The following is a 27,459-nucleotide window of genomic DNA, read 5'->3' on the forward strand; positions in this document are numbered from 1 at the left end:
ATGCTTTTCATATAGTGCTGTCTTATCCAGCGACTAAGAGCACAAGAAAATTCCAACTAGGTAGGACCGCCTTTCTTTAAAATTAATTTATACAGTAATTATTTATTATTCATCTTGTTTGTCCGTTTTCGAATGCATGGCCCTGTGTGTTTCCTATATATCACAAATTACTCTCAGTTCACAATTGAGACGAGTCCCAACTCTCTTTTGCATATCAAAGCAAAGCAATCTGATATGGCTTCATCTTCCTCCCCTGCTCCATCTTCTCAATATCCAAAGCCACATGATATTTTTGTAAGTTTTAGAGGTGAGGACACCCGCGGATGTTCACTAGCCATCTTTGCGATGCTCTTCGCAGAAGTAAAATAGAAACATTCGTCGACGACGGAATTGAGAAAGGAGATGAGGTATGGCCATCTCTTGAGAAAGCCATTGAAGATTCAACTCTGTGCCTTGTGATCTTCTCAGAAAACTATGCATCTTCCACATGGTGCTTGAAGGAGCTTACTAAAATATTGGAGTGCTCCAAAAATCAAGGTCACCTTGTTGTGCCGGTGTTCTATAAAGTAGATCCTTCGCATGTGAGGAAGCAATCTGAGAGTTATCAGAAAGCATTTGAAGAACTTGAGGGCAAAGGCATCAGCAAGCGACTACTGCATCAGTGGAGGAAGGCTCTCGCTGAAGCTGCTGGTATATCTGGTTTCCCCATCACCAATAGGTAACTACATGCTTATGATCGTTCTCTTACCATGTTCTTCCATGATGCATGGGGCTAAATTAAATCAATCTTTGAGCATCCATGGGAGTTGATAATCATAATGAGACTATAGGATCTCATATATATACACACACTTTGCTTAGCCAGTCCACCAGGCCTATCAACTTTATTGTCACAATATTTTTCTTCTAAATCCCCGTCTCACTATATATAGTCATTATGATCCATTCATGGCCATTAAATTAAGCTCAAATTTTATATATCCAGTTTAAATTATTTAGTACTCTCTCCCTTTTCTTTTATAATAGACAATTACCCGAATTGCGTTGAGGGCAATAAATGGGTCAAAAAATATAACTTTTTTTTGGTAAAAAATGCCCTCATTTATGTGGAAGATAGATAATGTGTGCTCCTCTAGTCCTATTTATAGGGCGGAGAGCAGAGAGAGAAGGTTTTTTTAGTCTTATTTGTAAATCACTTCATTAAATTTTTACGATGAATAGGGTACATTGCTTTTTATTTATTATAGTATAGATAGACTTTTTTTCCGGATAGATATTCGTTTTGAAATGTGTATATATTAAATAGGGGTAAAGTTGAAAAGTTGCTATATTTTAATAAAAAGTTAATACAATTTAAAATTTTTCTTGATTTGTGTGAAACATATTGGAAGTGCCTTATAATAGAACTAGGAGTATAAAATAAAATGTGTGGAAATTAAATATAATGAAATGAGTACTAAGTAATTAAATAGGATAAAATAAAAAATCAATAAACCAAATTTGAGACAACTTCTAAATGCCTCTTATGAAAACATGACATACTTCATAATTATTTCTTATAATAAAGAATGAAGGAGTAATGTTTCTCAAGAAAACTATTAATAACAACACATTTTCAAAATTGACAAATCTTCTAAGTTGCATTTCATTAGGAATAGTTAAAAATTTTGAATAGATAACGCAATATTTAATTTGGTGCATCTTTACTTTTTCAATGGTGTCAGAGTTAACGAAGCAGACAAAATTAAAGAAATAGTGGAAAGCGTTAAAGAAAGGTTGCACAAGCGGTATCCAAGTGAATATAATAGAGAAGACTTGATTGGAATTGAAGAGAGAATGAAACATGTAGAATCATTGTTGGACAAGGGGTCGAAGGATATCCGGATTATTTGCATTTGGGGGATGGGCGGTTTGGGCAAAACAACTCTTGCAGAAGCATTGTATAAGAAGTGGCATTTTGAATACGAAGGGTCAGTCTTTGTGGAAAAAGTGGGAGAAAAATCAAAGAAAGATGGAATAGATGCTTTAAGGAAGGAGCTTATTTGGAGTTTATTAGGGGATAAAGCAATATATTCTCATACAATGACTAGGCTTAGTCGGAAAAAGGTTTTCATTGTGCTTGATGATGTTGATGATATTGAACAATTAGAAAATTTAGTTGGAAGATGTGAATTTGGATCAGGTAGCAAAGTCTTAATAACAACCAGAGATAAACAAGTGCTTCGTAAGAAAGTGGATGACATATATGTGCTTCATGGTTTGGATCCTGATGAAGCTTTTCAACTTTTCTCCTTGAATGCCTTCAAAAAAGGCTACAGTGATCCAAAGATAAGAGGGCTAGCAGAACAAGTGACTGAATATGCAGGTGGAAATCCATTGGCCCTAAAGGTTTTAGGCCTCTTCTTATGCGGCAAAAAGCAAGAAGCGTGGAAAAGCCAATTGGAAAAGCTTCAAAAATTACCTTGCCCAAAAGTCAATGATATCCTTAGATTGAGCTTCGAAGGACTTGATGATGAGGAAGAAAAAAATATTTTCTTGCATATCGCATTTTTTTTCAATTATTATTATGATGTTGAGAATGTAAAAAAATGGTTAGATGCATGCGGTTATTCAACCGAGATTGGATTGAGGAGACTTGAAGATAAAGCTCTTTTAGATATTGATAGAGGAAAAATACGTATGCATGGTCTGATAAAACAAATGGGTAAACAAATTGTTCGTGAAGAATCATTAAAATATCCTACATGGTGCAACATATTTTGGATTTTCAAGAAAAGTTCTGAAATATTGAAGAAAAAATGGTAAGTGTGGAATTTATACATTTATTTATTAAAATGATTGTTGAATTTCAAATTCCTATTTGATTTATATGATTTTTTTATTAATATTATTATTTTTTGTTTGTTAGGGAAGTATTGAAGGCATGATTATGGACCTTTCGGAAGTTGAAGAGACGGGCGTTATTATTAAAGCATTTCGTTCAATGCCCAATCTAAAGTTTCTTAGGGTTTATGGAAATTTAAATGTTCAGCTTAGGAACAAGTTAAATGCTTCTGGCATGATGTTTTTGTCAAAAAACCTCATGCTATTGGATTGGGTGGGATGCCCTTTAAAGACCTTGCCGACAACATTCAAGGGTGAAAATCTTATTGAAATAAACATGCCCTTCAGCAAATTGACAAAACTTTGGGATGGAGAGCAGGTAGATTTTATATTTTCTCTTTAAAATATTATTAATGCATTAGTTGAAAATTTTGATTATGTGCCTTTTCTTTAGTCTTAATTATTTGTAAGCCTTTACCTATGGGTCTTTAAAACCTCTTAAAAAATTCAATGACAGACTGACAGCACCTATTCTAAAAAATGCATTTGTATTTCACCATCACACCAATATTTATAAAGATTATTGATTAAGTGTAATTTTAGAACGTTGTAAAACCTTTGACATTAATAAGTAATTTTTTAGTAAAACTATTAAAGAAGGATAAGAGAGAGTAATTATTTTCATTTTTGCCACCAATCTTACCATGGATTTTTTTTTTTTTTTTTACAGAATCTTGTGAATTTAAGCAAAATCGATCTTCATGGATCAAAAGACTTGATTGAGCTCCCAAATTTTTCCAAGGCCATACATCTTGTCCAAGTTACTCTCAATTATTGTACAAAATTGCAGAATGTTCATCCATCTATTTTATCTCTCCATAGCCTTTCTTGTTTAGAGCTAACAGGTTGCACAACCCTTGCCAGCCTCACAAGCAACACCCATCTCAAATCACTGTGTATGCTCAACTTGACAGGATGCTCAGGACTAAGTGAATTTTCGGTGACCTCAGAAAAACATTTGTTTGTCTTGGTGCTTCGTGACGCAACCATCAATGGTGAGTTGTGCTCATCAAGCGGACATGTCAGCAAAATTGATGTTTTGGACCTAGGAAGATGCGAAGGTGTGACAAGTCTTCACAAATTGGTTGACATGCGCACGCTTCGACGCCTTCATGCTGATTATTGTAATAAGTTAGCATCAAATCTGTGTTCCAAATTTGATGAGATGCGTGCTTTGCAATTTCTACGGCTTACTAATTGTAGTGAATTATATGAAGTTCCTGACAACATCAGCTTGTTGGCGTCATTAAGTCTGTTAGATCTCTCAGGGAGTAATATAGAGACCTTGCCTTTAAGCATCAAACATCTTTCAAGCCTAGAAAGTCTCACCTTAAATGGATGCAAAAGGCTTCTGTCTCTACCACAACTCCCTCCCTCTATCTCACTACTGTACGTCAATGACTGCCTGTCCCTTGAGACTTTACATTTACCTTTAATGAGTGAAGATAGAGAAGGAGATCAATTTTCTCATGAAAGATTCAGTTTCAGAAATTGCATGAAGTTGGATGGGCAGTCAATCAAAGCTGTTGAGGCCAGAGTGCTACTTGCCATAAATAACAACAAAGCCATTTATTTCTGGGCTAACATGGAATATCCGGGAAGAAGAGTTGCAGAGTGGGTCATGTATAGGACTACACAGTCTTTCCTGACTGTGGATCTCAGTTCGATTCCACAACCTTGGGATGGCGCTTTCATTTTTTGCGCCGTCATTTCTGGATCATCGCGGTGGACAAATATTACAGCCGAATTGTTTATTGATGGTCAACATGCTTCCACGTTTGAGCACTGCTCTGTCGGTGAGTCCCTGTTATCAGATCATGTTGTTCTTTGGTACGCTCAAAGGCAGTGTCGAGAAGTACAAAGGAAAATTGAAGAAAAGAAAATAGAAGCCCAAAGCAACACTTCTTATCATCCATTGCTTCAATTTGAATTCGCAGCCTTTTCGCTTGATGATGATGAAACAACAGTAGAGATCAAAGAGTGGGGGGTGTGCCCGACATCTGCAGTTGAATATCAAAATTACATCAAACAAATTCAATTGGCATTATTGCATTGCAAATCGGCCTCTCGAAAGCGCAAATATCACAGCTTACTTCGATGAATTTCAAGAAATGGTTTTTGAGTTTTACAGCTCTCAAGTTCAATTCATCTGCCCACTATTCAACTTTATATATCACTCTCGCGCCTCGACCTCAAAATGGTATGCTCGGGTTTTAACTACTAGTGATAGAAATGCTTTTTTCTTGTTTTTAAATAATTTGTACGTTCTGATTACCACATCATTAAGTTGTACCATTGGCATTCATATGATTAATTTAACATTTTTGAAGAACTGGATTCAACTGATGGACATTAAGCTGACTATCTCTTACTTCTACTATGTCATAATCACGGGAAATTAATCGAGCAGATTGAGAAAGAAAAGGATTTATGGACATTGAGGAAGCCACTGAAGGAGCTTGCAAATATGAAGAATATGAGAAGAACAAGAAACAACAGGTTCGATCTTTGAACATTAATATCTGCTCATCTTTCTTTTTCAATCCCTGTCCCTCTGATGGCTGCAGGAATTTCCATCTCATTTGTGTGTGTGTGTGTGTATTCACAAGGCTGCATCCATTAAAGTCGTAAACTCATAATCAGCGGCCTGAAAAGTTTGATCTCGTTCAATTCATCCGATCATCTTCCTCTGAAAAAAATTTTTTTACCACAGTTTTGGAAATATTTGCGAACATGCAAAGTTGCCTTTAGTTAGGAATACCCTAAAAATTTGATTGAGGTTAACATTTGATAGCTGGGATTTAATATTGGACGGTAATTCGGAGTTCTTAATTTAATCAGGGTTGTTAGTTTAGTTTGCATAAGTTCCCGACGCATTTAGCTTCACATCTAAGAATGAAGTTATTAACACCGAAGCAGAGCCTGATCAAATGAGGAATGAATCATTTGAGCCTCTGATCGCGGTTATAATTAATAGGGACAAGGATCGTTAAGAACATGAAACCAGTAAAAGCGAAGAAGATTCTGACTCGCCCAATACATGTCAGCTCATACACGTGGTGTCAGGGCCCCGGGCTGTGGCAGCCCCAATTTGTTGAGGTTTGTCCTTGCATTAATTTCTTTGGAGCCAATTTACATATCCCAAGCAATGTTTTAAAAGCCGAACCGGAAGTCAAACTGGAAAGATCAGCGGGTTATAGTCCAATCGGTCGAACCAGTCGGACCGTTTGGTCGGACCGGTAACGCAATAATTAATTTAAAACAATATTATATACATATAATTAATATATATATGAAAAATATTAAATTATTAATAATTTAGAAATGTATTTAAATGATCCAAAAATATAATAAAATCATTGAAGATGGACTAAAACCTTATATATATATTTAAATTTATGTATGTTTAAAATATTTAATAATATTAAAAATTATTAATTTATTCAAATCAAAAAATTATTTTAAAAGATAGAGCAGACATCAAAACAAAAAGGCTAGTGATTCATGGTTTTAATATCACAATATGTGAAATTTTCAATAAGATAATACTATATGGTTATAAATAGTCTAAAAATATATTAGGATATTTGAGGGGGTCAATTTTTTTATTTTTCTAGTATTTTTTTGGTCAGGCTAAAAAACCGTCCGATTTTCTGAAAACCGTTCCAGTTCCCGATCCAACTCTGGTTTCCGACTTAATGACGACTCAACTCTGGTCCAATCCGGCTCAACTATATAAATGGTTTTTCGGTCCAAACCGAGCCGTTAACAGGTTCGGCTAACGGTTCAACCGGTCCGACCGTCCGATCCGATCCGGTTTTTAAATCATTGATCCCAAGTTAAGCATGCCAACGAAATCTTATACTACCTCTAATCTTTAATATAAGACTTCGTTTGATTTTAATTTTGGTCTTAAATATAAATCCTAATCTACTTTGTCTCTCATATTTATGTATTTTTTTCCAAGACAGTCCTTCTAATAGTAATAGTTCTAGCCAATATAATTGACTAACAAGGATATTTTAAAAAAGACAATATTTATTATAAATAACTAACTTAATTTATTTTCTTAATCTATTCAAATTAGTCAGCTAACTCCTATATTTAGCATAAGAGGTGTGGTATGTTGTTGGTTTCAATTTCATCCACCGATTCTGTTCATTTGTCAGTGCTTATTTTTGACAGATCCCTTGCCGGCTAAGCAGAGCAGAAGGGCTCGTTGTTCAATCAATCAGCAATGCTTATAGTCCACTCTTCGTATAATTTTCTCTCTCTCTGCTCTCCGTTCTTCATTCGGTGCTGTCTTTTCCATTCAGTATGAAATGAACCAAAAAAGTTGTATTGACGACAATATGTGAAAACATTCATACATTTTGATTTCAAGGTTCAAGTCCATTTTCACCTGCAACTCTGTTCATTTTCGTCTGTTCCCTTGCATACCTCTGTCAAGGAGGATTTTCTTGGCCTAAAGGGCCTTTAGTCTTGGCTTACGATTTAAATGAGTCTCTTTCTATAAGTATTCTGTTAATAACTATTCTTGTGTCTCTACTTCTGCTCTCTCTTCTTCGCAACGTCCGCAAAAAGAGAGAACTTATCTCTATTTTCAAAACAGAGTATTCCAACTGCGCGTATGCCGAAGCCCAAGTGAAGGCATAATAGTCTAATGAGAACCGAAATTCAACTTATTTAAACTTTCATTTTTATTAATAAAAAAAAAAAAGAGGGAAAATGAGTGTGACTGTTTTACAACTCTTTGGGTTCCCTCGCCCCAATCCCACATCATGATTAAGGATTGGAGTTTCATCGCTTCTACGTCGTAAGGGCAGATCAAATTACTGAAGTTGCTGGGAAAGGCTTTGCGAATATCAAAGATGAATATCTCATCAGTTAATGAAGACATAAGAAGCTGATGGAAGAAAGTGCGACTTACAAATCTTAATTTTCTGAGACTACTCTATAATCCATTCGCATTTAGTGTATGCATTTGTTACTTGATGTAGCTTGTACCGGATGAAATATGATTTTGTTGGTTTTGAACAAACCCATGCGAAGACTTAATTATAATATTAAATGTTCCTATTCACCCATATCTTGATCTTTTAAGTTGAGATGTTTTTATTATATCCCCCAATTAGTAATACATCTTCCCCGTGGTGCTTGAAGGAGCTTAGAGTGCTCCAAAAATAAAGGTCACCTTGTTACGCCAGTGTTCTATAGAGTAGATCCTTCACATGTGAGAAAGCAATCTGAGAGTTATCAGAAAGCATTTGCAGAACTTGAGCACAAAAGCATCACCCAGCAACAACTGCAAAAGTGGAGGGAGGCTCTCACTCATGCTGCCAATTTAATTATCTGGTTGAGATTGTGGCTTGGATAGGAAACTATATATATATATATGCTTAATTATGATTGATCTTTCTCTTATCGTGTTCTTCCATGCCTATAGGGCTAAATTAAATAAAAACTAATTCTTCAACTGTTATACATTACAATTAAAATTAAAAACAACCGGACCCAGCCTCCATTCAATATACATGGATATTATTTCTACATCATTTTCTAAGAGACAACAATTTATATATCCCATGTTAAGCATGTGAATGAAATTAAATCTTATATTTTGTTAGTTTCAATCTCATCCCCCGATTCTGTTCATTCAGTTGTTTTCTACTTATTTTGGAAAGCAGAAGGGCTCATTGTTCAATCAATCAGCAATGCTCATAATAGTCCACTCTTCTTATATTATTTCGATGTTCTTTCTGTAGAATCAGAAGAACGTTTCCTTCCTGATGCTGCACTACTATAAAAAAAAATTCATTTTCGTACCGTATTTCCTACGGATCAGACGAGTATGAAGCTGTATATTCGTTACTTCCTCATAATTGTCTGTTACATAACAGATGAATCTATATAACTCCTATCTATATTTTTTCAATCAATGTCTCTCTCTAAGCAGATGAAAATGAGTTTCTAGAACAGACAAATATTGCATAATTTGTAGTAGGGCTACACATGTCACAGCTGGAGGCTTTGCAAAAAGCTGATATAGTGATGTGCTTGTTCAAAGTAAAATAAAGTAAAAGTTGTAGCTTGCTTTTGAAAATAAGTGACAGACAGAACTACTGAACCTGTGAAGGAAACCGAGCATTTTCAAGAATATTCCATCACTTCCAAGTTCATATGGCGAATTAAATGTTTTTGTATGTATTCATTACTTTTGCCTCTTGCTCTAATGTTTTGGTGCTTTTTCTCTCTAACAGGCATCATTTCTTTCATCAAATGGCTTAAGAGGGAGTGATCTCTTCTTGCATTACTCTTTCAGTAAGAATTTCTTGGCACAAAGGGTCTTTAAATTATGTATATTTGATGGTGGCAAAGTTGAAAACCTAGTTAATTTTAAATATAAATTAATAAGTTTTAAGATTTTCTTTGGCACGACATTGATTTATAAATAAATCTAAAATAGTGGTTAAATTATTTAAATCTTGTTGAGAATATTACAGTGTGAGCAAAATAAAGTCACCGGCCTGTCATTTCGTATTAACTATAATTTTCTTTGAATATTCTTCACATGACCTTGAAGAACTTGGATTCGTGCCTACTTATTATATCTTCCCTCTTCTTAACGCGTGACTAATTTCAACTTAATTAAGAGTACAATAGGTATATATAATAATGGGCCATCATGCATTTATTAAATTTGAATCATTTCTAGTTTTTTTATTAATTAAGCTTTGGGTGAAGGCCTTAAGAAATTCGGGAGGAAGTCTCAACGTCGTTTCCTAATTATGCCTTAAAGCTTTTTCGGAAGCCACACGGAAAAGGCGAAGCCTGCAAAAGTTAGCTTTGCTTTTAGTCATCTCATTCGATGAAGAGCAAGTCACAGCCGGAGGCCTTGCAAAAACTGATAGGCTTGTTCAAGTTAAGAGCAAGTCATCAAGGCAGCACCATTGCTAATTCAAGTTTTGCTATTTGCATAGTCTGATCATGTGAAGCTAAGTCTATCATTTGAATTGAAGAGGTCTGATAGTAGCTGGGCATGATCGAAGGATGATGTAAGCTGGCACAAGCCTTTTCTTTTTAAATTGTCTTTTTGACCCTTCAATTAATTGTAATTTTCCGTAAAATACGGAAGCTCAAACTAATGTGTGTATACCTAGGTATTGTTTGGTACGAGGGAAATGAAAAAGAGGGGAGAAGAAGGGAAATTTTAATGAGCTCTATATAAAAAATTGGAGAAGTGGGGTTTTGAAATTTTAATAAAGAGAAAAGTAATATAAAAGAGTAATAAAAAGTAATTAAACATTTTTAACCTCATTTTTTTAATTTTTAAAATCAAGCTCATTAAAATTTTTCCTCCCCTCTCCTTCTCTCATTCTTCCTCATACCAAACAGACCCTAAGGAAATTTGATTAAGCATTGGGCAATTTTCTTTCTCTCTGCTCTCCGTTTTTTCATTTGATGCTGTCGTTTCCAGTCAGTATGAAATGAACAAAAAGTTGCATTAACGTCTGACGACCGTATGTGAAAAGCATCTATACATTTTGACTATGCTCTATCATTTTCATCAAATGGCTCAAGGGAGACTAACCTTGGGAGGATATGATTAAAAATCAAGCAACTATAAAGATTTATGAAATAGTTTTCCCTAAATCTTAACCACAGAGTATTGAGATGTGAGAATCATAAGTGTTGGCCAAAAAAAAAAGAAAGAGAAATAATTCATAATCAGGAAGATACTAATTGGAGAGTTTTTTTTTTTTTTTTTTCCTTTGTTCAGATTGGGCAAATGGTATGCGTTCCATTCCATGAAGTTTCACAGACATAATTCCATTGACTTGGTTGCCTGAATCAACGCCAAGACCACCTTAATTATCTTCCCCAATAGCATAATCCCCCACAGGCCCTGTTTATTTCCTATTGAATTTAAGCTTTTGGGTGAAGGCCTTTAGAGAAATTTGGGAGAGAGTCTCAAGGTAATTTCCTAACCATGCATTAAAACTCTTCGGAAGTCACCCGGAAACTTCAAGTCGTGCTTTAAACCAATTACAGCTATATCCCATACTCTAAGAAATATTGGACATATGAAATAAATTTTTAGACCCTATCTCTATGCATAATATTGTACCAAAAACAGAAGAAAAAGATGAGTTTCATTTTAGATTATTTATCCGCCTTCAATATTCCCCTTTTTTTTTTCTTTTTTTGTGAGCAGCAGGGTATCCCAATTTCAACACAAATTCCGCTCTTTCACGAACTCGCATGCGTAATCATTAAGAACTCGCATGCGTAATCATTAAGAACTCGCATGCGTGCCCACTTATTTTCCACACTGACGGGTCAAAAGTAGCTTTAATTAACATGTGTTGGTTGCTTTATTTTTTTGCATGCATATGTGATGTGTCATTACTCAATAATTTGCTTTGCTCTCCACGTGATGTGCGTGGGCGGTGAAGGTCACCGACAGTGCTAGGTTAATTTCTTTTTCACCCCGCTCATAACAGCAGTACAGCACGCCAAAATTCCAATTTCCTGGGACCCCTTTTCTTTGAAATGCATGGTCCTGTTTGTTTAAATTAACTGTCCACTTCAGTTGTTAATACTTCTCCGCTTTTAAATATAAAATATATTTTATATATTTAAGATTGGAGGAGTATAAGGATAGGTTAACTAAGTTGAGTTGATTAAAAAAATTAATTAAATTAATTATTTATAATAAACAGATATTGTTTTTTTAATGTCCTTACGGATCAAATGTAGTAGCTATAAACTATTATTATTATAAAAACTAATTTGAGAAAAATAAAAAATATAAAAAAAAATCAGATTATTAAAGCTTATATTTAGAATTAAAATAGAAGTCAAATATTCAAATTACATTAAACCAATTCAATCGGCATCACTGCATCCGCAACCTAACTCTAATGCAATGGAATCGATGTCACAGTCACAACCTAATTCAAAGGGAATCAAAGTAGGGTGCTCCTGTGACATGGAAGAATAGAACAAGGGGCTTGAAAGGTATCATGTTTTTATGATGTTGTGTTCAGATTTCTTTGTTTTTTTTTGTTGTTGGATTCAAGCAAAAGTTCAGGTGATTTGTTTTTCTTCTATTTTCCTTGATGCTCAAAATGGTGCTTATCCTCGCGTTGTGCTGCTTACCTCCTATTAGTTTGAGAAGTTTTATGGAAATTTAATCCTTGTAATGTCCAGTTGGTGGAAATGCACAGTTTGGGCAAGTTAAGTTGTGTATTTAAGCTTCCGTTTTATCCGAAATGGAATGCATTGCAACCTAATGCTAGTTACCATGGGTGTGTGCACCTTTAAGAATGCATTGAATTATTTTCCAATAAAAAATGAAAAGACCAAAATATCCCTGGCAATTACAACAAATCCTCCTTGGGAACCTTATCAGAGAAAACATTGCTTTTGTCTTTAACTTCAACATAGCATTCGCACTGGGGTCACTCATCACTGCATTAACAACTGACATCACACAGCAGCAGTTTTCTCCAAAGCGCAAATATGTCACTTCACTTGTGACCGAGGATCTATTTTCAGGACCAATTTGCAGTGTTCATTTAAAAAAAAAAAAAAAATTATTCTGTGCAAGCACCATCATTTTGTATATTAGTGATACGCAGCCTATCCATTCAAATTGTAAGTGCTGATTCTACTTGTCTTCCTCTCCATCTCCTATTTTCTGGCTTGTAGCCTTTTTGAATAATTACATAAATAAAAACTAAGAAATTAAACGAAAGCAGGCCATTTGAAATCAGGTAATGCATTATCATAGAACGAAATGGGGAGTAAGAAGTGAGAGACAGAACAGAGCCTAGAGTCTCTTCGAGCAAAAAAAAAGAAATTCCAATAAAGAAGGCAAGAAAAAAACAACGATGCATGTTCTCTCTGTTTTTTTTTTTTTTAAATTGCCTTTCCGAAAAGTTACGACGCATTTTCTTCAATAAATGAGTGTATTTGACTACTCTCCACGTCTCTAAACATAAGTCCTAGTTTTTATATTTGTTTTGGTTCCGTATAATTTCTCGAAAGGGAAACAAGTGAAAAAATTGAAAGATTGGTAGCAAATAAGTGGTCTGAATGAAGTGCTTGCAATTTTATCCTCTCTCAGAAGCCTGCAAGCTTGACGATGCACAGGAAACTGAAAAAATAAAAGCCAAAGAGCAATATCAAAGCTTAAAGACACAAAGGTTGAAAACATCATTTTCTGCTATAAAGTAATTTCAATCCTCATTCCGTGTTTATTGCTCACACCATCCTCCACACGCAATTGACTTGCTTTTTGGGTTGACCCCGGTATATACTTTTAAAACATATAAACTAATTTTAATTGATTTTTTTCTCATTTGAAGCTTATAAGGGATATAAAATATGATTAATTGTTCAAAAATAGCATTAATTTCTTTATCATCTCTTTTAGGCGCAAATGCCTTCTACTGTCATTGCCCAAAATCTAAACCAAAAATTAAAATTTAGCCACAAAAACCGTCTAATCCTAGCGATTCATTAGCCCTGCTTAGAGGGAAAAACACTATTATGCCCAATTCTAAATATAAGAGTTATACAGCAAATTTAGAAATATTAATAATATTAGTTAAATTAACTATTTATAATAAATACGTATTAGCCATTTTAAAATATTCCCTTCTAGTCATTACCTCATTGATGAATAATACTTTTCATATATACAATAAATGGGGATAATTTGTCCAAAAAAGGAGATATTTTAGGAAAAAATTATAAATTTGAAAGATAAAAAGTATATTAGAATTTTATATATAAAACCAAAACAAATATTTTAACTAACTCTTATATTTGGAATAGAAGAGAGTACAATAACATGCACCTTATCTAAACAAGTCTTTCTCTCTCTCTTTTTTTTAATTTGTAAAAGCTAAACAAAATTCAAAAATGGAAATCAAACAAGCCCTTTAATGATGGCTTGTTTGATTAAAAAGGAGAGGAAATGAGAGCTGATAATAATAAAAAATGTCAATACTTGCACATTTGAATGTTAAAAGTTTAAAACTTTAATGCTTACTAGCTCTCCTCTGCATTTCATTTTAAAGGTTATACAAAATCTTTCATATTATACATTACTATTTGTCGAAGAAAATAATTATTTATTCAATTTTATATTTCTAAAAGAGAAGACGCATCATATATGGTGGAACTCAAGAAAAGGAGTAGAAACACAAATGAGAGAGGCGTAATCATAGGGCTTTATTAAACCAAATTTCGTTAATTAGGAAATTTGATAGGTATATTTCCTTGGAAAATTTCTTTCTTTGTCCCCCCCCGACGAGCCCTTCGGAAACTTGAGTAAGCTTTGGGTGAAGGTCTCCGAGAAATTTGATCAGGATTTCGGTGAAAGTGTGGGGGCAATTTCCTTTCTCTCTGTACCGTGTTTTTCATTTAACGCTGTCTTTGAAATTTGAGATTCAATGCTTGTGAAAGTTCCCAGAAGTCACCCGGAAGCCAACTTTTTGTAAATTTCTAAAAGTTAGCTTTGCTTTTATTTATGGGGAAATGGCAAATAAAGACCCTTGAAAATATAAAATGGCAATTTGGGTACTTCAATTCATAAAATTGCTATCAGAGACCGGGTCCTAGATTGCAATTATGAAATGAAGCTCAAATGACTAAAATGCCCTTCCTTTTCTCTTTCTTCCAGCACCCCATTTCTTTCTCTTTCCTTCTTCTTTTCCTCTCCCTCTTTGTCCTACTCTCCCTCTCTAGAAACGTAAATTTCTGACTTCCTTTCTCTCTCTTTCCCCCCTCTTTCTTCTCTTTCCTTCTTTTACTCTCCTTCAACTTCATTCTTCTTCTCCAAAACCGTGACGTTCTTCTATGGCTTTCCCAACCCATTGATTTGCAATGGGAAAAATGAAAACATGTTAACCGTGTAGCTTCCATATTTAATTTTCTGCAAAACATGTAATGCTAATAGCCTAATATAGTACTTTTCATATAAAAGCTCTCATTCTCCATAATCTCTCTTTATTCTACAATCTCATCTCCTACTGATATACTCGAATTAACAACTGTTACCTCCTTTCATTGTAAAAAACTGGTTGTTGTCAAAGAATTCTGGAAATTATCATTTACGAAGAGAAATGTAAACTTGTATAAAAACCTTATCAGAAGTGATAAGTTCACTATGACAAATGATAAGCTGAGTATGATAAATGACAAGTTCTCATAAGGTTTTCATACAATTTCAAATTTCTCTGTTAAAATGACTGAATTTTCATATTGATTTATGAAATGACAAGTTTACTATGGCAGATGACAAGTTGAGTTTGACAAATGACAAGTTCTCATAAGGTTTTCATACAATTTCAAATTTCTCTGTTAAAATGACTGAATTTTCATATTGATTTACGTAGTGAAAAGTTTACTATGACAAATAACAAGTTGAATATGACAAATGATAAGTTCCCATAAGAATTTCATACAATTTTAAATTTTTCTGTTGAAATGACTGAATTTCCACATTGATTTACAAAGTGACAAGTTAACTATGACAAATGACAAGTTGAATTTGGCAAATGACAAGTTTCCATAAGGTTTTTATGCAATTTCAAATTTCTCTATCAAAATGATAGAATTTTCACGTTGATTTACGAAGTGACAAATTTACTATGGCAAATAACAAATTGAGTTTGGCAAATGACAAGTTCTCATAAGGTTTTCATACAATTTCAAATTTCTCCATTAAAATGACTGAATTTTTACATTGATTTACGAAGTGACAAGTTTACTATAGCAAATAACAAGTTGGGTTTGGCAAATGACAAGTCCCCATAAGGTTTTCATATAATTTCAAAAAAATGAATGAATTTTCACATTGATTTATGAAGTGACAAGTTTACTATGGCAAATAACAAGTTGAGTACGGCAAATAACAAGTTCCCATGAGATTTTCATACAATTTCAAATTTCTTCGTTAAAATGACTGAATTTTCATATTGACTTATGAAGTGACAAGTTTACTATGGCAAATGATAAGTTGAGTTTGGCAAATGACAAGTTCCTATCAGGTTTTCACACAATTTCAAATTTCTCTGTCAAAATGACTAAATTTTCACATTGATTTACGAAGTAACAAGTTTACTATGACAAATGACAAATTGAGTATAGCAAATAACAAGTTCCCATTAGGTTTCATACAATTTCAAATTTCTCTGTTGAAATTAAAATTTACAGATTTCTGACAGCAACTACTTCTGATAAGCAGTAAATGACAAGTTTAGTAAGATTAATGACAAGTTCAATGAGTTGAACCCCTTGTACAAGGAAACTAATTACGAGCTGCACCTCATGCAATCTTGAGTCTTACATTCCATCATAAAGTTGACTTCCCTTCCTCATTCACATGCAATGAATCATCCAAGCTTTCGTTCTTTAAGGAGGAGTAGATTATGAACTTGTCACCATCAAATTGAAATGTATTTCCTAATCTAACCATAGTCCTCAGAGAATTTCTTGACACCTTGTTCCATTTGGAAGAATTGTCCTGTACGCAAGACAAAATCCAATATGATCTTGGTATGTTTTCTGGGTATGTACACACAAAAAAGTTCAAACTATATATAAAAAGACACATACACATTAAAATAGCCTTTGACTTTCTCCATGAAACTGATAAATTGACTAATGAAAGTTAATAATGAATTTTCATTTCTTGATTTCCTTCATAACTACCTGACTCATAAAGACAATACCAAAGACAAAGTAAAGAAAGAAAGAGGAATTCAAAATGAGTGTAAGCAAGGATAAGGCATAAGTATCTTCAAGTTTTTGGTATAGTTTTCATAAGTTATGGTAAGATAATTATTAGATATGCATAAAGCCCTGTTTTAGACAGTAGAAAAACATAATGAATTGATAATGTTCTGATATATCCAAGGTGATAAAAGATGAATCAAATAATGTTGCAGATTTGGTACTTAGTTCAAGCAGGGGCAGGATATCACACTCTGTAAGCATTACACATAATCTTAAACAAGCATAAAACAATGCTCCAACATGCTTTGCTACATTGTTCCTTCTCTCTCCGAGACAAGGAATAATAATTTCAAAGTAGATTTTCTATTGAAAATCCAACAAACCATCGCAATATTATTTTGTTACAAGAGAGATAATAGTACAAGCTGAAACTTCACCAAATATTCTAAGGTACAGATCCTTCTTCGCTGCACCAGGTTTGTGGCTATGGAAGGTGGAAATGGAGATAGATAGGGTTTTGAGCTATGGTGGAAGAATCAGAACATAGTAGCGCCTTTCTCTCCCTCTAAATTCTAAAGTGAGAGACGTGGCTGAGGTGAGGACTAGAATGCAATGCTTTGATCTTGATTCAGTAGCAGCAAAGAGAAGGACGAAGAGAGAGAGAGAGAGAGCAAGAGAAGAAAGAAAAAGAGGGAGGGGATGAGACGGAAGGAAGAGAAAGGGAATGGCATTTTTGACTTTTCTCCTGCATTTCATAATTGCAATTTAGGACCAGGTCTCTGATAGCTATTTTGTGAATTGAGGTACCCAAATTGCCATTTTCTATTTTCAAAGGTCTTTATTTGCCATTTTCCCTTTATTTATTATAATTTATATTTATAATTATTTATTATTCAGTATGTTCCATTTTCATTGACTTGGTTGACCAAGTCTACTCCATTAAATCATTCTTAGATCTGAATTAAAGCGGTCCCAATTATATCTTTTTTGCACATCGTAACAAAACAATCTATAATAAATGAGAGTAAAATAATACTCCGTCCTTCACTTTTAGAAAAAGATGTAATCCAAAATATAAGTTCTTTTTTTTGGTATAACCAAAATATAAGTTCAATTGGAAAAAAAAATATTTTTGACCCATTTATTTCTTTTAACTAATTTTAATTACTAGTTTGTTAAACGTGATTCAGTTATTTGAAATTTATATATAAGATTAGAGGGAATACATTCATGAAAAAATAATAATCTCTTATAAATAATTAAAAAAAAAGACTTCTCTTTTCCTTTTAAATAAGAATTAGGAAAAATCTCAATAAAATCTAGCTGAAATATCTAAATTCAAATTAAAATCTATATTTTTAATAAATTTCTAATCAGGCTGTGAGGCTTAATTTATAATTTCTAAATGTTGTTAAATGTTAAATGACTAAACTGACTCCCTTTTATCAAAAAGAAAAATTGATTATTTTATTCTTTAAGTAATCTCTCATCTGTTACTATTATTTTTTCGGACCGAAAAATAATACAATTGATTTTATAACGTTTAAAATTTGTATGTACAGCTAAGCTTCAAAAATATTCTGATAAAATATCTTAATTACAGCATAAATAGCTTTGAAATAAATATTTTTTATTTTCTATATTTATTTTAAGACCTTAAAATATTTTAATTAGATCAAATATTTAATATTATATTTTCATAATTTACGTTAGTTTTATTTACTTAACTAAACGTTGGATTCACAAAATAAAAAAACACCTTTTATTTTATTCTGTTGTGAAATATTATTTATATCAATTACAAATATTTTTCAACGAAAATATTTTATTTTAAATATATATTTAAAGGGCACTTATATTGTAATTTAAAGTATTTTTTGAAGATTTTACTTATATATAAAAAATTTAAACACCGTAAAAATTACTTATGTTTCTTTAGTCTCAAAAACTAATCATAAGATATGAAAGACTACTTGAAAGGGATAAAATAATCCATTCTTCTTTATAATTAAACAAATACATTCTGATCATTTAGTGACATTCAGAAATCTCTAGTTTATTAAAAGTGTATGCTTTAATTTGGATTTAAGTGTTTCAGGTGGATTTTATTAGGATTCTCCCTAAGATTTAGAGGATTTTATACACTTCCACTTCTTCAATCTTTCTTTTGGTCTTTTAATCAAACCCTAATAATGTCATAAGTCGGATTGATTTTTATATCAGTCAATTTTTTTTTCCCATAAAAGGTCAATTTTATTTCAAGGGTTCAAGTACTTCCTACCAGTGTTATCAAAATCGTGATTCAAAACGTAGAATCATCCGATTTTATGAATATCAAAATGGTGACATTAAACAAAATCAATTGCCATTGCCTCCTCAGCCTGGCTCTAATGCAATGGAAGCGGCCTCTCTCAAAAGCGCAAATACCACAGCTTGCTTCGATGAATTTGAAGAAATGATTTTGAGTTTTAAAGCTCTCGAGTTGAATGTTCTGCCCATTTTAACTTCATATATACTGCGCTCCCTCCACCCCAAAAAGGTATGCATATTCTGGTTTTAGAAGTTATATACATATATATATTGGTTTTTAAGTACTAATTAAGGCATCCTTATGTTGTATGATGGCATGCACACAATTGATTTAAGAGCTTTTTGGGGGGAAAAAATTGATAGTATAAAGAACAAACAAAATGAGGACAGACGGAAGACTGTGTTTTGAAAGAGAAAATTGCATTATATTGCTTACTTTAACCTCGCTTCAATTTATTGTTTAAGCGATACCCTTGCGCTCGAGAGGTTGCTTCTGGCAGTTTGGCTTAGGTTGATATTTGATAGTTGAGATTTAATATTGGATGGTAAAAAGTTAATATTAATTTATATTTATACAATTTTTTAAAGTTTCTATTTTCAATTGTGCAAACCCTAAAATTTAAAATAAAAATAATATTTTAACTGTTATTTTTCTTCAAATAAAAAATTATTAATTTAATTCCTTAGGAGTTCTTAATTTCATAACTGTTATTATTTTAGTTTATGTAAGTTCCTGATGCATTTAGCTTCATACACTCAGACCATTCCTGGAGACCCTAATCCATATATAGCCAGAGCTTTGGTATCAGTTGCCGTTGGCCATCGGAGCTCCGGAGCTGATAGTGACAAGGTGGGCAGCTATCACGGAGTTTTGAAAATTAAATAAAGATAAATTATATATATTCAGGCCAACAAAAAAAAAAAGCTCATATCACCATTTATGAGGCTGTTTTGATTGTCAGACCATGTGCGTGGGCCTTCGAATTTCTGGAACTTTTCCAGGTCAAAAAGAATTTCTGGCATTTTAGGCAATAATCTGCTCCATAATAATGCATGGGAATTGTTTTCACCCCTGCAAAATCCAACCAGTCAAAAGTCATCCTTACCAATTTGTTGTTACCGTTTTTCAGACATTAAATTCACCTCCTGCGGTAACGTGTTCCGCCAGTTCCGTGATTTGATTATTTTCTTTCTATTTTAAAGGTATTTTCAAAAATTTTAATAAATTTTAAAATTTATCATTATTTAATATACGCTATATTACCTTCAAAAATACAAAGTCTATATTATACTACCTCTTGTCTTTAATATAAGACTTCGTTTGATTTTTATTTTGGTCTTAAATGTAAGATCTCAATCCCCTTTATCTGTCATATTTATCCGTTTTTTTTCTAAGATGTCCTTCTAATAATTGTTGTGCTAGCCAATAAACTTGGTTATTAAGGATATTCTAGGAAAGACAACACTTATTTATTACAAATAACTAACTTAACTTATTCTTTTAATCTGCTCAAATTAGTCAACCAGTTCTTATATTTAGGATCGAAAGTAGTAATGAATGGAGACGGGTAGTTATTGGCTAAATGGTTCTCATAATCAATTTTTTTAAAAAAATATTTTTCGTTTTATGAATTAAAACTCTTCTCTTTAAAATAAGGTAATCCAAACAATCATTAAACTCGTTTTGCCAGCAAGTCATTTAGGAGCGATCTTCTGTAACTTCTCCTTGCGCGATTGCTAAAAGGGGTGAAGGCTAAGGTCTAAATTAAAATTAAGCTTTTTAAAACGGAAAAAAAATGTCACTTGAATGGTAGGGGTGAATACAAATTAGATGCACATGTCCATACAAATACGTCAATCACAAATACCGCGTGGTACTGTGATCCAATTGTATGTGAACTTCATCGAAACCAGCCTCTCTCCTTTTTGCCTTAGCTGCCCCTCTTTATTTAAAAGTCACCGTTTTGGTGCGGAATAGGTGAAGCAGAACCCTTTTTTGAATTTTTTAAATAAGCATTTGGCTTTGTCAAATATTTTCTCAGTAACAACTAAAACTTGTTTGGAATAATTTATAAACAACTTTTTAATTGTAAGTTATAAAATACAAATTAATTATATGAGAAGAATTTTGTCTTAATTTATATAAAAATACTTATAAATACTTATCAAAATGGATAAAAATAAGCTTCGATAGTCTAAAAATAAAGCGTTTAAGCATCACTCTAGTTTTAAGTGGCGAGGGCAGCGGATGAAAAGAAGCCAGTTCCCACTTTCTAACTTGCTTTTGGGTTCAGTCAACATTTCGGGTAAAGTGCCGGAGTAATTTACTTGCTCTCCGTACTATGCTTTTTTCATTTAGTGCTGTCTTTCCCTTCCTCTGAAATTTGAGAGCCACTGATTCATTAATTTACCCAACCGACTTCTGTAATCTCATCTTCCCCTTTGGCCGGTTTGTTTCCTATTACAAATTCTTGGATCTGAATTGAAAGCAGTCCCAATTCTCTTTTGCATATTGTGGCCAGGCGATCTGCTATGGCTTCATCTTCTTCCTCTGCTCCATCTCCCAAGAAATATGATGTTTTTATTAGTTTTAGAGGTGAGGACACCCGCTTGAATTTCACAAGCCATCTTTATCGTGCTCTTTGTGGACAAAAAATATATGCATACATCGATGACAGCCTCGAGAAAGGAGATGAGTTATGGCCATCTCTTGAGAAAGCCATTGAAGATTCAACTCTGTTCCTTGTGGTGTTCTCAGAAAACTATGCATCTTCCACGTGGTGCTTGAAGGAGCTTGCAAAAATATTAGAGTGCTGCAGAAATCAAAGTCACCTTCTTATACCTGTGTTCTATAGAGTAGATCCTTCAGATGTGAGGAAGCAACGTGGGAGTTACCACGAAGCATTTGAAGGACATGAGCGCAAAAGCAGCATCAACACGCAACAACTGCGCCAGTGGAGGGAGGCTCTCACTCATGCTGCCAATTTATCCGGTTGGCATTGTAGCCCCGATAGGTAACTTGTATATATATGCTTATGATCTTTCTCTGATATATGTATATATCTAGTTATGTCATCTAATATAAGTAATATTTCTCAAAAAAAATATTATGACAAATTTTAAAATTTGGCAAATCTTCATAGTTACATGTCATTAGGAATAGTTCAAAATTTGAAATGGATAGATGATGTGGTATTAAATTTGGTGCCTCTTTATTTTTTCAATGGTGTGTAGGAATGAAGCAGTGCTAATTGAAGAAATAGTGAATTGTATCATGAAAGAGTTGGACCGTAGGTATCAAAGTGAAGATCATCTAAAAGGCTTGATTGGAATTCACAAAAGAATGGCAGTTGTAGAATCAATGTTGGACAAAGGTTCAAAAAATGGTGGTTGCCAATTCATTGGAATTTGGGGGATGGGCGGTTTGGGCAAAACAACTCTTGTAAGAGCATTGTATGACAAGCGGCATTTTGAATACGAAGGGTCTTACTTTCTGGAAAAAGTGGGAGAAAAATTAAAAGATGGAATAGATGCTTTAAGGAAGGAACTTGTTTGTAGTTTATTGGGGGGTAAAGCAATATATTCTCATATCATGACTAGGCTTCGTCGGACAAAGGTTTTCATTGTGCTTGATGATGTTGATAATGCTGAACAATTAGAAAATTTAGTTGGAAGATGTGAATTTGGATCAGGTAGCAAAGTCTTAATAACAAGCAGAGATAAGCAAGTGCTTCGTACGAAAGTGGATGATAATAATATATATGCGCTTCATGGTTTGGATCCTTATGAAGCTTTTCAACTTTTCTCCTTGAATGCCTTCAAAACAAGCTGCAGTGATCCTAAGATAAGAGAGCTAGCAGAAGAAGTGACTAAATATGCAGGTGGAAATCCATTGGCTCTAAAGGTTCTAGGCTCCATCTTGCGGGCAAAAATCAAGAAGCATGGAAAAGCCAATTGGCAAAGCTTCAAAAATTGTTTTGTCCAGAAGTCATTGATATCCTCAGATTGAGTTTTGAAGGACTTGATAAGGAAGAGAAAAATATTGTCTTGCACGTCGCATGTTTTTTCAATTATTATTATGATGCTGAGGATGTAAAAAAATTGTTAGATGCATGCGGTTATTCAACCGAGATTGGATTGGCGAGACTTGAGGAAAAAGCCCTTTTAGATATTGATAGAGGACGAATATATATGCACAGTCTAATAAAACAAATGGGTAAACAAATTGTCCGTGAAGAATCATTAAATTATCCTACATGGTGCAACATATTTTGGATTTTCAAGGAAAGTTCTGATATATTGAAGAAAAATATGGTAAGCGTGAAATTTCTACATTTATTTATTAAAAAGATTGTTGAATTCCAAATTCCTATTTGACGTATATAATATTTTTATTACTATTATAATTTTTTTGTTTGTTAGGGACGTATTGAAGGCATGGTTATTACCCTTTCAGAAGTTGAAGAGATGTGCGTAATTATTAAAGCATTTGATTCAATGCCCAATCTAAAGCTGCTTAAGGTTTATGGAGATTTGAATGGACAGCTTAGGAACAAGTTAAATGCTTCTTGTATGAAGTTTCTGTCAAAAAAACTCATGCTACTGGATTGGGTGGGATGCCCTTTCGAGTCCTTGCCAACGACATTTAAGGCTGAAAGTCTTGTTCGATTGAAAATGCCCGGCAGCAGATTGACAAGACTTTGGGATGGAGTGCAGGTGAATTTTATATTTTTTCTTACAAAATATTGTTAACACATCAGTTGGAAAATCTGTTATTAAATACGCTCCGCTCAGCCCTTTTTATAAGGTCCAGATAAAATCTCTTACAAAATTCAATGAAATATTGATAACCCATTCTAAATAAATGCCTTCGTCTTTCACCCTCACACTAAGCTCCATGCCCTTTACTTATAAAGATTACTATCTCTGTTGAACTATAAGCATCAAATCTTTGAAGCTTTTTTTTTTTTTTAATAAGTTATAATTTGGATTTACCTAATCATTAAATACATCATTTTTTTTTGTGAGATACATCATTTTTATTTTTTACTTTTAATTGATTATATATCTTTCTAATTCTTTTTTTTTTTCAACTCATTCTCTCATATCTCTTTTTCTACATATTTTTTCTCTCACTTATCCTCTCCATAAACAAACATGTTTTAAGAAAATAAATTACATTTTCTTTTATTATTTTTAACTAATTTTATTCAAATTATGTGATGTAGTTATTTGGTATCTTCAATCGGAGGGAGTATTGATTAAGATTATGAAAAGTTGTAAAATTTAAGTTGTTGACAATAGCTAATTTCAACTTATTTTCTCAGCAAAACAGGCAGCGAAACCTTATAAAAAGGAATAGATAAGTAATTTAATTTGGTTTTGGCCACCAATCTTATCATGTAATTTATGCTTTTACAGAATCTTCGGAACTTAATCGAAATTACGCTCATGGATTCAAGAGACTTGATTGAACTCCCAGATTTTTCCAAGGCCACACGTCTTGAAGATGTTAGTCTCATGCGGTGTATAAAATTACGGAGTGTTCATCCATCTATTTTATCTCTCCCCAGCCTGCATAGTTTATGGCTACACCGTTGCAAGTCCCTTACCAGCCTTACAAGCGATACCCCTCTCCAATCTCTCAGTTGGCTCGATGTAAGTTTTTGCTCAAGTCTGGAGGAATTTTCAGTAACCTCAGAAAATGAAGAGCTCTGTTCACACCTTTCAGGAGCTGCCATCAGAGGTGCGTTGCGCTCATCAAGTGGGCATCGCAGCAAAATTCGTGACTTAGCTATAGCCAATTGCGGAAATGTGACAAGCGTTCACGAATTGATTGAGCTGCGTGACCTTCGAGGTGTTGATGCTGGAGGCTGTAATGAGCTAGCGTCACCTCTCCTGTCCAAGTGTGATAAGATGGGTGCTTTGGAAAGACTAGGGCTTCCGTATTGCAATGAATTATCTGAACTTCCTAATGACATCAGGTTGCTGTCATCATTACGTCACTTAGATCTCTCAGAGACTAATGTACAGACCTTGCCTTCGAGCATCAAACATCTTTCACGCCTGCAACGTCTTAACCTGGACGGATGTAAAAGGCTTCGTTGTCTACCAGAGCTCCCTCCCTCTGTCTTGCAATTGTTTGCAACTGACTGCATATCCCTTGAGACCATACAATATTCACCTTTGACAAACGAAGGTGAAGAAGGGAAAGAGAAGGCATATGCACGCTTTATATTCACAAATTGCAAGAAGCTGAATCGACGGGCAATCGAAGCTGCTGAGGCAAGAGTGCTACTTGCGATAAAGAAACCCACTTATGACGATGCTATATTGGAATATCCAGGAAAAATAGTTCCAAAGTGGTTCAAGTTTAAGAGTACTGAAGAGGATCCCATGACTGTGAATCTCAGTTCGATTCCAAATTCTGAGGATGGGGGATTCCTTTTTTGCGTCGTCTTTTCTAAATTACCATTAGATGGGGGAGGAGAAATTGATGCCAAATGGCTTATTGATGGTAAATATGCTTGCAGGGCCGCTAAAAGCCCGTTTTACTTGTATGGGGAGTCCTCAAAGCATGTTGGTCTTTGGTATGATCCTGATTCACTTGGAGAACTAAAAAGGAAAATTGAAGAAAGGAAAAGAAATGGTCAGAGCAACATGGAGCTTAAAGTTAAATTCGAAGCTCGTTGGTATGATGACAGAACGGCAGAGATCAAAAGGTGTGGAGTATGCCCAGCATCTGCAGTTGAATATCAAGATGGTGACATTAAACAAATTCAATTGCCATTGCCTCCTCAGCCTAGCTCTAATGCAATGGAAGCGGCCTCTCTCTCTCGAAAGCGCAAATGCACTATAACTTCATACGGATCAAAAGGTGACATTCGTTCGGATGATGACAGAATGGTAAAGATCAGAAGGTGCGGGGTATGCCCGATAGCTGCGGATGAATATCAAAATGGTGACATTAAACAAAATCAATTGCCATTGCCTCCTCAGCCTGGCTCTAATGCAATGGAAGCGGCCTCTCTCGAAAGCGCAAATACCACAGCTTGCTTCGATGAATTTGAAGAAATGATTGAGTTTTAAAGCTCTCAGGTTGAATTGATCTAAACACTATAACTTCATACATCACTCTCGTGCATCCACCTCAAAATGGTATACTCTGGTTTTAATTAGTAGTTATAGACATGATTTTTGTATGTTTGTACGTACTAATTACCGCATCCTTATGTTGTACTATTGACATACATACAATTAATTTAACATTTTTTTTCCTATTGAGATTTGATTCTATTCTTGAGGTCTGAGGAGTCCAAATTGCATTGCTGATCTTAACCTTTCTTTATTGTTTTAAGCTAAGATGATGGGAGTGACGATTACATTCGACTATTGGCCTCGGCATATTACAGCCACGACTTTCTTTCTGTTGGATCTTGAAGAGTTGGATTCAACTGGACATTAAGGTGATTACTTCTTAACCAAGCAGATTGAGAAATAAAATGCGAATTCACCTCCTATGTGCAAATATGTTTTGTCTCCATTTACCTCATTGCTGCATCTTCTCTGATGGTCAAAGAAATATATGGAGCTTGAGGTTGAGGAAGCCATTGAAGGAGTTCGCAAATATAAGACATAGATGTGAGCTTGACTTGTTTTCTGTTATTGAATGAATCAACTTTATAAAATCAGTTCAACAGATTGAAAGCCTTCTCCTGTAGTGTCTTCGGTCATCGGCGTCGATGATTCACCGGTCGCCGCCGCGCGTGAAGATGGCCCCTGAAGATTTGGACATTTTCCACCTGACACAGAAGGTGCGGAATAATTGCTTTTTGTTTAGCATTTTATAAGCTATGCTTCGTTTGCCTTTTTATAACGTTGCATTTGGACCTGACGTTCAAGTTTGGAAGGCCGCTCATATATCTTCTTGTGGCTGCGGGGCTAATCAAGTTAAAAAGTGCTTGGGGTCTTAAAACAATGGCTTGGTTCCCAAGTTTGAAGAATTTTCGAGACTAAAAGAAAAACTTCAGAGAGTCAAATATTATCAGTCTTGTGGCCTCAAGTATCTTTAAATTGCTGAAATTACGTTTCGTTTTGTAAAAAAAAGAATGTTTTAAAAAAAATCCAAATGGTTGCCCTGGTCATTGTCAATATGTCACCTTTTTGTTCTGCTTCCTGGTTACATATGTTAATACATGTCATTTAAGGACTTGCCTGGTATATGGTAATGCTGTTGCAGGCTGTGCTTGGTTCAACTGGTGTCTCATTATATGGCAGATGGCTTTGTCACCATCTAAAAGTGACGGTATTAATACTGAAGCAGAGCCTGATCACATGAGGAGATAAGAGTGGATCATTTGTCTCAATAATAGGGACAAGGATCGCGAAGAACATGAAACCAGCGGAGGTGAAGAAGATTATGACCCACCCAATTCTCTTAAAACACTTGAGTATCCACCCGTAGCAACTGGTTGTGATTATGGATCTGTGCAAATATATGCTAATTCAGGGGTG

General features: G+C 34.1%; 2 protein-coding genes across 2 annotated transcripts; both read left to right on the forward strand.

The window, feature by feature from the left end:
* The first annotated feature begins 323 nt into the window (after positions 1 to 323).
* On the forward strand, positions 324 to 22,954 carry LOC114741762 (disease resistance-like protein DSC1). Its single transcript, XM_028930019.1, has 8 exons — positions 324 to 718; positions 1,725 to 2,388; positions 2,909 to 3,202; positions 3,674 to 4,870; positions 5,015 to 5,083; positions 5,294 to 5,382; positions 21,468 to 21,959; positions 22,180 to 22,954. The coding sequence occupies exons 1-8, from the start codon at positions 324 to 326 to the stop codon at positions 22,952 to 22,954; spliced, it is 3,975 nt and encodes a 1,324-aa protein (XP_028785852.1).
* A 1,442-nt stretch (positions 22,955 to 24,396) lies between these two features.
* LOC114741757 (TMV resistance protein N-like) lies at positions 24,397 to 26,023 on the forward strand. The gene is made up of 2 exons (XM_028930014.1): positions 24,397 to 25,865; positions 25,945 to 26,023. Exons 1-2 carry the CDS (start codon positions 24,397 to 24,399, stop codon positions 26,021 to 26,023), a joined length of 1,548 nt encoding a protein of 515 aa, XP_028785847.1.
* Positions 26,024 to 27,459: the final 1,436 nt, after the last annotated feature.

Source organism: Neltuma alba, unplaced genomic scaffold (genome assembly GCF_004799145.2).
Source record: "Neltuma alba isolate B1F8T4 unplaced genomic scaffold, ASM479914v2 tig00003521_pilon, whole genome shotgun sequence".
NCBI classification, from domain to species: Eukaryota; Viridiplantae; Streptophyta; class Magnoliopsida; order Fabales; family Fabaceae; genus Neltuma; species Neltuma alba.

Coding starts and splice junctions, on each gene's coding strand:
- LOC114741762 (XM_028930019.1), top strand. CDS start 324: ATGTTCACTAGCCATCTTTGCGATGCTCTTCGCAGAAGTAAAATAGAA. Junction 4,871..5,014: donor TAGAGATCAAAGAGTGGGGG/GTGTGCCCGACA, acceptor TGAGTTTTACAG/CTCTCAAGTTCAATTCATCT. Junction 5,383..21,467: donor AGAAGAACAAGAAACAACAG/GTTCGATCTTTG, acceptor TATTGTGGCCAG/GCGATCTGCTATGGCTTCAT.
- LOC114741757 (XM_028930014.1), top strand. CDS start 24,397: ATGGATTCAAGAGACTTGATTGAACTCCCAGATTTTTCCAAGGCCACA. Junction 25,866..25,944: donor AGAATGGTAAAGATCAGAAG/GTGCGGGGTATG, acceptor TTGCCTCCTCAG/CCTGGCTCTAATGCAATGGA.